The sequence below is a fragment of the Taudactylus pleione genome, unplaced genomic scaffold, assembly GCF_031769625.1.
Source record: "Taudactylus pleione unplaced genomic scaffold, aTauple2 ptg000628l, whole genome shotgun sequence".
Classification (NCBI taxonomy): Eukaryota; Metazoa; Chordata; class Amphibia; order Anura; family Myobatrachidae; genus Taudactylus; species Taudactylus pleione.
Genome location: NW_028285030.1, coordinates 227,453 through 240,336, shown reverse-complemented (window position 1 = coordinate 240,336; position 12,884 = coordinate 227,453). Strand labels below are relative to the sequence as shown.

Below are 12,884 nucleotides of genomic sequence, written 5' to 3'. Positions count from 1 at the left end.
GGATGCTGTCTCACAGATGTCTCGGAGCAATCGACTATTGTCGGAGATGTAGTAGCGCGGCCAAGGCTTAAAGGAACTAAAAAAAAAAAAAAAAAAAAGCGGTAGCAGACACAAGCTCATATGTAGAAAGCTCATAGGTAGCATACACAAACTGATAGGAAGAAAGCATATAGGTAAAATACTCAGAGGTAGCATGCACAAGCTGATAGGTAGAAAGCTCATAGGTAGAAAGCTCATAGGTAGCATGCACAAGCTGATAGGTAGAAAGCTCATAGGTAGAAAGCTCATAGGTAGCATGCACAAGCTGATAGGTAGAAAGCTCAGATGTAGCATGCACAAGCTGATAGGTAGAAAGCTCATAGGTAGCATACACAAGCTGATAGGTAGAAAGCATATAGGTAGCATGTACAAGCTGATAAGTAGAAAGCTCAAAGGGAGTATGTACAAGCTCATAAATAGAAAGCTCATAGGTAGCATACACAAACTGATAGGAAGAAAGCATATAGGTAGAATGCTCAGAGGTAGCATGCACAAGCTAATAGGTAGAAAGCTCAGAGGTAGCATGCACAAGCTGATAGGTAGAAAGCTCAGAGGTAGCATGCACAAGCTGATAGGTAGAAAGCTCAGAGGCAGCATGCACAAGCTGATAGGTAGAAAGCTCAGAGGCAGCATGCACAAGCTGATAGGTAGAAAGCTCAGAGGCAGCATGCACAAGCTGATAGGTAGAAAGCTCAGAGGTAGCATGCACAAGCTGATAGGTAGAAAGTTCAGAGGTAGCATGCACTAGCTGATAGGTAGAAAGCATGTAGGTAGAAAGCTCAGAGGTAGAATGCATAAGCTAATAGGTAGAAAGCTCAGAGGTAGCATGCACAAGCTGATAGGTAAGAAAGCCCATAGGTAGAAAGCATGTAGGTAGAAAGCTCAGAGGTAGCATGCACAAGCTGATAGGTAGAAAGCCCATAGGTAGAAAGCATGTAGGTAGAAAGCTCAGAGGTAGAATGCATAAGCTAATAGGTAGAAAGCTCAGAGGTAGCATGCACAAGCTGATGTACTATGTGACAATTTCTATATAAAACCATCCAAAAATAAAAATAAGTACTTTATAATATGTAGACAGAATAATAATAAAGTGTCATTATTGACTTCTTCCTAATATGACTTAACAAGAACTAGTGAACTATGGGCCTGATTCATTATGGATCGCTATTGCGATCACAGCTGCGATTACACACGCAGTTCTGCTGCGAAAATATGCTAATGTTTGTCACCGCTCAGCCAGCATAAAGACACCCAGAACCACTATCCCACATCCGTAAAACCTCGCAGTCCTATGCATACATCGGTAATATCGGCCCCTCACGCAGAATTACAGCAGACCTGACCTATTCCAGAAATTGCAAGTCTCGTTGCACACAGTTAGTACACAAACTGCATATGCCATCACAGTGGCTAATTATGCACGCCCATGTAACGGCGTTCAAACAGACAGGCACGCTTGCGTTTCTCCGACCACTCCCCCGTCATCACCCCCAAACGCTGAGGTCCCATCGCTCACTCTGCGATGGCTTTGTATCTGCGTACGTGATTGCAGTGCGATTGTAATGCTGACCTGAGCACGTGTACTGCGTTACATGCACAATACGCACCATCGGCCGATCTGCATACACTGTTGCAATTGTGATCCGTGATGAATCTGGCCCTATATATGTTTTTCTTCTGCACTAGCAATAGGTATAATAGTTTTTAATTTTTGAATTTACGTCCTAGTTTAGATCCGTCATCCTAGTATGTACCCAGCTTAAGTGATATCTGCTGTCACATTCCACATGGTTAGGTTGTGCTGCCCTGTTGCTGATGTTTTATGCAAAATCTAACCAAATTATCTAGTATTATGGGTTCATGTATCTCTATTTCAATCTTTAATTTCAGTTGGGTTCTTTCCAGAACAATGAAGGAAGATGCTGATGAAGACATTGCTAAATATGATGGTGAGGAATTTATGCTATTTTAGAAATAGACATGCTGGGTCTGTGTGTATGGTGCCTGAATAAATGGGATTGGTCTCCACATCTCTGCTAATGCATTACTGTTGCCTATTAGTAGTTGAACAGTCCTTGTATTTCTTTTAACCCTGACTAACCTGTTAAACAGCATATAAAACCCTACATTTATTTATTTTATTTATTACCAGTTATTTATATAGCACACACATACTCTGCAGTGCTTTACAGAGAATATTTGGCCATTCACATCAGTCCCTGCCTCACGGGAGCTTACAATCTATGGGCCAGATTCAGAGGCGCTTGCAAAAAGCGAGCGCTCGCTCTTTTTTTTTTTACCTGGCGTCCTGGCCGCTCGCTAAGCTGTGGGTGACCATCCACAGCTTTTGCGAGCGGCCAGGTGATGGTCGCGATTATTGCGACAATCCGGCTTGCGATGAGACCCTTATGGTAGGGTCTCGTCTGCCACAAGCCCCAGTGAGCTTCCTGCTCAAATAGAGAAGGAAGCTCACTACTGACACGAGTCACGAGTGATGTCAGTAGGGCCGCCCACAAACGGCAGGCGTTCCTTCAGAAACGCCTCCGTTTGACCAGCCACCCCCCCTACAAAACGGGTCGAGCTGTCAATCAACATCGACAGCCGCCCCGTTTGTAGCGAGTCCCGGAGCGAGTGAATTTCTCACTCGCTCCAGGGCTCGCATTTTGCGCACGCCGTGCGTGCGCAGTGCCTCACCATCGACCCGCTTGCGAGCACATAGCGCTTGCGAGCAGGTCTGAATGAGGCCCTATGTTCCCTATCACATGCTCACACATACACGCTAGGGTTATTTTTTTTTTTGTTGGGAACCAATTAACCTACCAGTATATTTTTGGAGTGCGGAAGGAAACCGGAGTACCCAGATGAAACCCACGCAAGCACAGGGAGAATATACAAACTCCACACATGTAGGGCCGTACTCATGACCTCAGAGCTGTGAGGCAGTAATGGTAACCATTATACCATCTGTGCTGCATCCAAGTAGGCTTATATAAAAGAGCTACTGTAGTAAGGAAGAAATTATTTTCCTGTCAATCATCTTATTTAGGGACACAGCCAGCCTCTTTTAGTCCTTTTTTAAAATCAGAATATGAATGATAACAGATAGCAATAGCTCCCATACATCTGCATAGCATATGTAAATATAATGTAAAATATGTCATGTTTCACCAAACTATATGAGCTCCATTTTATATAAGACAAGTTTGTATTTCAAACGTATTGTAGTTCTTAACTAGTAGGTTATGAGATGTGTTTGCTGCTATATTTAATACATTTTCTGAATAAAAATTTCTCATGCATCATTTGGCGTACACTAGATACATTGGGTGGTTAAGTGTTTTAAGCTGGGTACACACTAGGACGATGTCGGCCCAATATGTAGTTTCTGGCCGAATCGGAACAACATATCGACCGGATTGTCCAGTGTTTGCACAGACTATCTGCGCTCTCCCGCGGTCGCAATGCCTCTTTGGCATATTCCTTTTTGCTTTTGATTTCCCCAGTAGTATAACTTCCTTTCCCACCCAATAACCTTAGATTCATTTACTCCTAGCATCTATGATAACATATATGATAAAAATAAATCTGACTTGGAGGTGACACTATCCAGCAGACATTGGGACAGACTGATAGAGGGCGGGGAAGCAGGGTGATTACAGATAGTGTGGGAGGAGTTATGGAGAAGCTGCACCAGACGCACAGATAAGCCAATACCACCGTCATTATTCTGTAATCACTTTGATTCTTTATTGCTACAATGATAAAATGCATCAACATGATTAGTGTGTGTGCGCATGTTCTGTGGGAGACCATGGTATATATCCTGCTTCCATACTGCAGTTCTACCACTTCTAATGCAAACACTACGGCACATAGGGCCTGATTCAGCACATATCGTAACTGCCATCGCCGCTGCGTCATCGCAAACAATGAAGCTGCAAATATATACTAATGGCTGCCACCACTCAGCCAGCATAGAAACACCCACTACCGCTTTCTCACATCCGTAATACCTCGCAGTACTGCGTATACATCTGTTAACATCAGAGAACATCGGGCCGTCACGCACAATTACAGCAGGTCTGACCTCTCTCAGAGATTGCAAGTCTCGTCTCACGCAGTGAGTACACAAGCTGCGTATGCAATCGCAGTGGTTAATTTATGCACGCCCATGCAACGGCGTTCAAACGGACAGACAGACCTGTGTTTCTCCAACTACACCCCGTCACCACCCCCAAACACTCACGGTCTGTCACTAACTCTGCGATGGATTCCACAGTGTGTCCGTAATAGCAGTGCGATCGCCGCGCACACCCAGTGCAGTGCATGCGCAGTAAGCAACAATCGGCCAATCTGTGTACGTGGTTGCAATTGCTGACTCAGGCCCATATTACCTTCTTATAAATGTACAAACACATCTTTCTTGCTATGATAACGATGCAAAATAATGAATGCAGTGCACATACTGTAGGCATGTTTCATATCTCTATTACTACTCACAAAATGTAAGCGAGACATGCAAAGGAAACAGCTCAGGGCCACAAAAACAAAACATTATATAACACGTACCGCAAATCAGATTTGCCACCCTCCCAAAATGTCCAGGAATGTCCATGTTTTTTTTGGGATCTCACCCAAACTCCCAAGAAATGTGCTCACTGTATAGTGGGGGAACTGACACACTACTGTACATATACAGGCATCCAACCTAATATACACCAAAACAGCGATTAACTGTTACATATTCCATTATCTTTATTTCATTAACACAGCTCCTTTTATGAACGTTATATGTCTAGTAAACTCTTTATACATATTACTCTTCTTTAAGGCCAGTGGACGTTAGAAGAACTGAAAGAAAACAAGTTATCAGGAGACTTGGGGCTTGTGCTGAAGTCCGCGGCGAGGCATCATGCCATTTCAGCAAAGCTTAATCAGCCTTTCATCTTTGAAAGTAAACCACTAATTGTCCAGTAAGTGTTACAGTTCTGTCCTGTCTCACATTATTGTCTTTTACCATCGGATAGGTGAAGTAGTTTCCCATTAATAGCAGCAGCAAACAGTATCCTCAATAGACTTTGTCCTACACATCAAATAGACTTCAGTTTCCCTCTCTCCTGGTCATTATATGCAGGGCCGCAACCTTGGGGGGGCCTATTGGGGCAAGTGCCCTGGGCTCTGGATTTGAGGGGACACCAAGGAGATGGTCGGAGACAGGGCCAGACTGGCCATCTGTCAGTTCCTTCTTCCCGAGCCCCATTCTATATCTCAGCCCAGTGCCTTTCTGCCAAGCCCAGTCCTTTGCCTTCCTTCCTTCCGAGCCCAGCCCCCCTGCCTCCCCGCCCCATTTATTCCCTCTGTCCAAGCATTCTGCATTCCACTAGAGCACCGCTCACTGCCTTCCTCCCAATCATTGTCCTCTGTCCCCATCCTCTGCTCTGCCTTCCTTCTGAGCCCTGTCCTCTGCTTCCCCCACCTTCCTCCTGAGCCCCTCCCCTGCCTTCCTACTGAGCCCTGTCCTATGTCCCAACCCCCTGCCTTCCTACTGAGCCCTGTCCTATGTCCCAACCCCCTGCCTTCCTACTGAGCCCTGTCCTATGTCCCAACCCCCTGCCTTCCTACTGAGCCCTTCCTCTTTTCATGCAACCTGCCTTCTCTCTGTCCCCACCCCCTGCCTTCCTTGTGTTTCCACATTGTGCGTTTCACCGAGCCCTGCCCCCTGCGTTCCACAGACAGAAAGTGTCTATTTGCTGGCTGCAACTTCCCAGCGACTGTTGAGTGAGTGGAGCCAGTAACCAGCAGCAGCAGAGGGAGGACATTGCTGTGTCTGGCAGCAGGTAATGAGGTTACTTTCCTTACTGTTTATGTGCTGCTGGGGGGCGCCCCAGTGTCACCTTACTGTGCTGCTTGGGGGGATTTCCTCCTGTCATTTACAGTGATCTTTGGAAAAAACAATCTGTGTTCAGTTCAGTTATAAGAATTTTCATAGTCCCACATTAGTAGAGTATAAAGGAATAAAACAACGTATAAAAGATAAACGTTTATTATACTTTGCCGTTTCCAAATCAGTAAGTGAAGAGTCACTGGGTCATTGCGTGAGTTTTATTGTCACTCAGAAATTGTATTATTTCACTGTTTAGTCTAATCCCTTATACGGTTCTTTTTGTACTTTGTATATTGCAGAGGTTGTGTTTTCAATGTAATTGTTTCTCTGTATGGCGCTACAGACATTTGGTGGTGCCATATAAATAAGTGATAATAATAAAAAACAATCCAATATCCTTACAAAGAAATACTTTCTGTGGTTTAGCTATGACTCGCAGTGGCGGATTTTACAGCCCCCTCAGTAAAATCCACCACCCGCAGGGACTGCCTGGGCTAGCAGTGGTAGTGACATCTCATTGGAAGCACTGCCTGCTGATCACAGCCAGACAGGCAGTCCCAGGGGGAGGTGTTTTCTCCCCCTGGGACTACCAATCTGGACTTCAATAGCAGAGAGAGTGCTTCCCATGAGATGCCACTCCCCTGCTATTATGGTAGCCCTATTTGGCTGATAGGGGCTGCAGCTTATACACAGGGCTGCCAAGAGCCAAGGCGGGCCCCGGTAATAGGGGGTGTGGCCTAATTTCGGGAGGCGTGGCCACGCCCCCTTGCTGGAAAAAAAAGAAATAAAAAAGATTTGCAGCGCCGTGGAGGGGGGCGCTCTGAGCCCCCTCAGCCCGGCGCAAAGCCGGGGGGGCGCGATCAGTGTGATCGCTCCCCCGCACAGGCATAGGAGACTGCTGTGGCTGCTGCTCAGCAGCCACGAGCAGTCTCCAACTGCAGTTCAGCACACGATGTGTGCTGGGCTGCTGTGAGCGAGGAGGGGGGGGCCGGCGCCGGACCCATCCCCCGCCGGGCTCCTCAGGAAGCCCGGGCAATCTGTACCCGCTCCCCCCCCTCTCGGCGCCCCTGCTTATACAGCCCCTAAAAGCCAGCCTGTCTGCTAACAGCTTTCGGCTTAAGCCATGCCCCCTTACTTAGGCTCCGCCTATTTCAGCTGCCACACTTAAGCCCCACCTCCCAGTGACATCAGCTGTCAATCACCAGGATGGCAAGGGAGGAGAAGGCTGCATAGACTGCAGCCAATGATGTGCAGACCCTCTGGCCAGACAAGTAAGGAGCCGCCACTGATTATGAGGGACATGCTCAGCAGCAAAATGTATCGGCCACCTTTTCCCTTAATTAGTTAGAGTGGGTGTTCCACTGTGGCCTCCTCCCACTGGTATCGTCAGTTCTGGAGATCTCCATCCATTGCCGGGAAAAGTTAATGTCATTTTCCCGGCAATGTGTTGTAATACTTGTCCCATGTTTCCATATACTGGTGTTACACTATTGCACCAGGATCTGGGGTATTTGAAATCAAACCTCAAGCGCTGCGTGCAGCTCCGATGGGTCTCGATGTTACCGATTAATCAAACACTTCCTGGAGATTACATGTTCTAAGTAAGAAAGGTGGGCGGCTTTATACTCCTGCGTGCGTTCGCTCTGCCGTCACTCTCTAAGGCATAGAGGGCGTCCTTCCACGAGACAGTGCGATCGCGGCATTTGCATACCCGGCCCCTTTTAGCTGTGTGAGAGCGCAGCTTAGCGTCTGGGTCTGAATGAGCTCTTGTGTGCGGGTGAGGTTCTGTAGTTAGACAAATACCTTTGTTCAGTATTTCATGTCATTTATTAAGCTGCATACACACACAACGATTTAGTTAATGAACGATTTTAGTAAACGATTTTTTCCCTTGAAAAAATTAACTAAAATCGTTTACTAAAGTTGTTCATTTACTAAATGTAATGAACGATTTTTATGAACTACAAATGATTTTTGCATATTAACTTAATGAAAATCGTTGAGTTGACAAGTCTGACTGAACTACAAACTACAAACGTGAACGCGCATGAACAATAATCGTTCATCGTTTGACTCAGAAAGTGAACGATTTTTTCAAACGATTATCGTTAAACGATATCGTTTAACGATAATCATTAAAAAAATCGTTGTGTGTGTATGCACCTTTTTACATTCTTTGCTTTGTTAAGGGACATTATGACATAAGTGCTATTTACCCAGCTTATTGTGTGTAACTGATTTTTTTCTTACTTTTCATCCAGGTATGAGGTGAACTTTCAGGATGGCATTGATTGTGGGGGCGCGTATTTCAAACTTCTGTCTCATTCAAGCAGTTTAAATCTGGTGTGTGAGTTGATCAGATTTCTTAAATGATTCTTTTATCATATATTTCAAATACAGACTTAAAAATGGGAGTATTAAAGTAAATATAATATTTTCCAGCTCATAACAATTATTTTGAGACACAATTTGCTGTGTGATAGGTGCATCTAATCACGCTGAGATAACTGCGTAGATGTAGCGTCTTGTTATTATATGGATAATGAACTTGGGGCCCGATTCAGACCCGCTCGCTCGATGCGTTTTCATGCTGCCAAAGTATGCAAATCCGCGATCGCACTGCAAGGCATTAGCATGCCCACTATGTCTTGGCTTGCGATCGCGCTGTGTATGCAGACGCCCACCAGCCTGTCTTAAGATGCCCACTTGTGCACGTCATCTCCAGGATGTGTATGCAACCATCGGTAACATCGAGTACCATCGGATGCATAAGCAGCACTTGTGGTAGACCCTACCCTACTGCAAGCACTGCGAGTGCTTCAGTATAAAATTCAGCAAAGTGACGTGTACTATGATGCTGCTTCTTAATTATGCAAACCTCTAAAAACGGCGTTAAAATGCTCAATTCGCACCATCACTCCCCCATTTCCATTGACCAACCCCTGTCACCACACACAAATGGCATGTCCTGTCACTCAAGACAGCGAGGCGCCTATACACAAGGGGCGAGCGCTTCGCGATCGCACAGACTGGTTCCCGCACACGCACTGCGATGCGTATGCATGCGCTGAATGCAAACATCGGCAGTCTGTGCACGAACGCATCCTAGCGAGCGGGTCTGAATCGGGCCCTTGTTGTGATGTTATTTTAGCATTGATAATTCTATCTTTCAACAAATACTAGCGGGGAGATGTAACAAGACTTGGAGAGAGATAAAGTGGAGTACTGTAGTTGCCCAAAGCAACCAATCAGCTTCTAACTGCCGTTTCAAAACCTTTATTAGATAAATGACAGTTAGAAGCTGATTGGTTGCTTTGGGCAACTTCTCCTTTTTATCTCTCTCCAAGACTTGATACATCTCACCCGGAGTGAGAAAGCCCAGATTTGAGAATGTGAATTGAGACACTGTACTCTATAGTTGTTACTGAAAAAACACATGTCATTAGTATTTTGCACAGCTGCACTATTAACATTTATTAGGAAGTGGCAAACAAAATAAAAAAAAAATAGGACACAATGGAATATGAGAAAAAAAAAATATGGTATAGTGGTATAAGAATATGTCCACACCAAGGACAAAGTATAAAGTACCAATTGCTAGAGAGTAACAGCGCTAATTGTGAGGGAGAACAATTTTAAAGTCACAACGAGATGAAGTGTATGATAAAATATTAATACAACAATTTATTGTATTTAAAATGCAGAATCAAATATTTGTAGTGTTGACATATATAGCAATTTAAAAAACACTTAGCATTGCCCATAGCAACCAAGGTGCTAGTTAAATGTTAAGTTGAATTTGATTGGTTGCTATGGGCAATATCACTTTTAATACTCACTTCTAAAAACTCTCACTTTAGTAAATTTACCCCCTTGACTCTGAATAATGTTGTCCAATGGACAATGTCCTGTTCCTATATGACTCCTCACTAATGGACAGCAGATTCAAATGCTTGGTGGTAGGTCCAATTTAAATGTATAGTCTCATACCAACTCACGATGATGAGGGTTCTTTTGGGAGAGTGGAACAGCAATTGGACCTACCACCAAGCATTTCAATTTGTTGTCCATTATTGAGGAGTCATATATGAACATGAAAATTTCCATAAATACTGAGTCCATTGAACAACATTATTATAAAATTGTTCTCCCTCACAATTAGCGCTGTTACTCTCTAGCAATTTGTACCTTTCTTTGGGGTAGACTAGCCCCATTTTATACAGCCGCTGTGGAAAGAGAACCCATTGGAGCGCCTGTTCCAGAAGATATCTTTATATTTTCCCCTTGCACATAGTATAAAGTACCTTCCAACTTATTCCTAAAACAAAAAAGTATGCGTGTAGAGTGAAGTTCTTAAGGGAAGATATAACATAGTCATGGTTGCAGATGTGAATAAATGGTTGTACACTCTCCTTGCGATTAATGCCGATCATTTTATAGTGGTCGACCTACGGCAGTTAGAAAGAGGGGGCATTAAGTGTCGGTAGTGAGTTATTGGCACTTACCACACATGCACTTACAGTTTATTTGCACCTACACCGGAAGTGATGGATCAGAAGTTACTCACATCAAGTGTGTTCACAGTAAAGACTAGCATGTCGCCTGGAGATGAGACCATGTAATGAATGCCAGGTCTTGCTAGTACTTGTAGTTCCACAAGTCTTATTTGATGTTTTCCTAACATTTAACCCGTAGGCTGCCAACCACAGCCCAAAGTTAACAGAAAAAGCCCCGTTATTGATTCAGTTAGAGCATTCCAGTATGTGCTGACCAGGGCTGCTAGCACATTATGGGGGAGCCCTGGCTGCAGATCCCCTTTGTATAGTGTGACTAGCCCAGACTGTCAGAGCCTGCTGCAGGTTACTTTCACCTGGGAGGCAAACTTGGAAAAAAAGACATTATTTATGTTAATGTAAATGCAGTCATAATGATCACGCTGATGACTGCTATCATTTTAATCTGGCTGCATTGTGACATGCTTAAAGTGTAATTGGATTTGCAATTGGGAAGGCAGCAACGTTCCCAGACACTCCCATAACACGCCCATGAAACGGCCCCTTTTTGTGACCACTTTAGGTCCCCTCCCAGTCTCCATCCTGATACGCCCAGGCATTGTAAACCCCTTAGCAAGTGTTAGCGATCCCAGATATAATTACAAATGACATTAGACACTCTGGTTCACCGTGCACAGTAAGGACTTTTTTACACACACAAAAGCAAAAAAACGCTGAGTTGCGTACAACATTGACATTGCGCCCATCTCTTAATCAGGCCCCAAACACCAGTTTTAATAATGAGCCTCACTCATGAATAGAGGAGGGGTATCAACAATACCATTAGATGTTTGATTCAGGCTAGCAGTAGTAGGACAGAGGGACGCAGTGCTGGACCATTGAAGAATTTGGATGCTCCCACTCAGTCAGGGTTTTATCTTATGTTAGTGACACCCCAAACTAAATATTTAGTCTTGGTTCAACTAAACAATTTGCATTGTTTAAAACGAATGTTACAATCCCCTTGGTTTTATAGCATGAATTTTTATTTGCATTGCACAGGAGGAATTCCATGACAGATCACCATATACAATCATGTTTGGTCCTGACAAGTGCGGAGAAGATTATAAGCTGCATTTCATCTTCAGACATAAAAATCCAATAATTGGAGATTACGATGAAAAACATGCTAAGCGACCAGAGGTTGACTTGAAAAAATACTTTACTGACAAGAAGACGCATCTTTACACTTTGAGTATGTCTTTTGAAGAATGGTAAACCAGCAGATAACATAACAGAAATTAATGACACTATAAGTTTATCGACTTGTACAAATGTATTAGTCATAAAAGTTTATAAAACTAGCAGAAAAGTACTATAGCCTACAGTATGTCATCTGAAAGACACTTGCTGCAATCAGCCCAGTGTGAATGAATAGTGGGCCTGATTTAAAGTCGCAGAACGCTTCTGTGACCGCTTTAACGTCTTTTTCCGTAGTCACGCCTGCGACTTTATGCTAATGCTAGTATCAGCTCTTCCCCTGGTGTACAGCCGTGCATCTGAATGTGCATGCCAAGGACTGGGACGCCCACTTTGCGCATCTTTAGACAGCAAAATCCTGCTTGGTGCGTCTTTAGACGCAATCATTGAATGCACTGCCAAAACTTACACCAGCCCCATGTTAGGTGCAGAATCTCCGTCAGATTATGGCCTCCAATGTGAGCATTTAAGCGATTGAGTTCAGCAACACGCCCATGCCACTCCCATAACAAGACACTACTGTACATCTCTGTGTGTCTGAATACTTAATCCTGAATCTACAATTAGGTATTAAGTAAAGAGTTCCGTTCCATTACGTAATGAAATCTAGCAGAAAAGGATAGAAAATCTCACATTGATTTAAGGACTTACTGATGTTTTTGAAATGGTTAAATTTGCAATTAAATATATGCACGTAAATAAAAAACATTCTGTGCATATTTTTCGTTATGTGAGCTCTGCATGCATGAGTCCACATAGGAATGAGTTGCCCCCCGTACCCCCCCCTCCCTCCCCAATTTGTTTTATTCTGTAAGACAAGTCTGCCGCATTAATCTATATGTGTTTGGGGTTTTTTTTACAAAAAATTTGAGTCAAATAGTGAAACATTGTTCAGAAAACAGTCTGGCTGATTATATCTGTTGCTAGTCTGATGGTTTATGGATCAACGCTGTAAATAACCAATAATCCATATTCTTATGCCAACCAGTTCTGAAGCCAGACAACACTTTTGAAATGCTAATTGATCAAACCGTTGTTAGCCAGGGAAGTCTCCTGGAAGATGTCATCCCACCATTGAATCCACCAAAAGAAATAAATGATCCAAAAGACAAAAAACCATTAGAGTGGGATGAACGGGCCAAAATACCTGATCCTAATGCTATCAGGCCAGAAGACTGGTAAGAAAAGACACAACTTCCATGTACATT

General features: G+C 43.9%; 1 protein-coding gene across 2 annotated transcripts in view; it reads left to right on the top strand.

Annotated features, from left to right (window-relative positions):
- Positions 1–12,884, top strand: part of CLGN (calmegin) — a 47,305-nt gene that overhangs the window by 15,901 nt on the left and 18,520 nt on the right. For both annotated transcript variants that reach the window (XM_088454714.1, XM_088454715.1), the window contains 5 exons: positions 1,930–1,988; positions 4,871–5,012; positions 8,185–8,266; positions 11,479–11,671; positions 12,665–12,854. In XM_088454714.1, the coding sequence (XP_088310840.1) occupies positions 1,930–1,988; positions 4,871–5,012; positions 8,185–8,266; positions 11,479–11,671; positions 12,665–12,854 (666 nt within the window). The remainder of the gene's footprint in view (positions 1–1,929; positions 1,989–4,870; positions 5,013–8,184; positions 8,267–11,478; positions 11,672–12,664; positions 12,855–12,884) is intronic.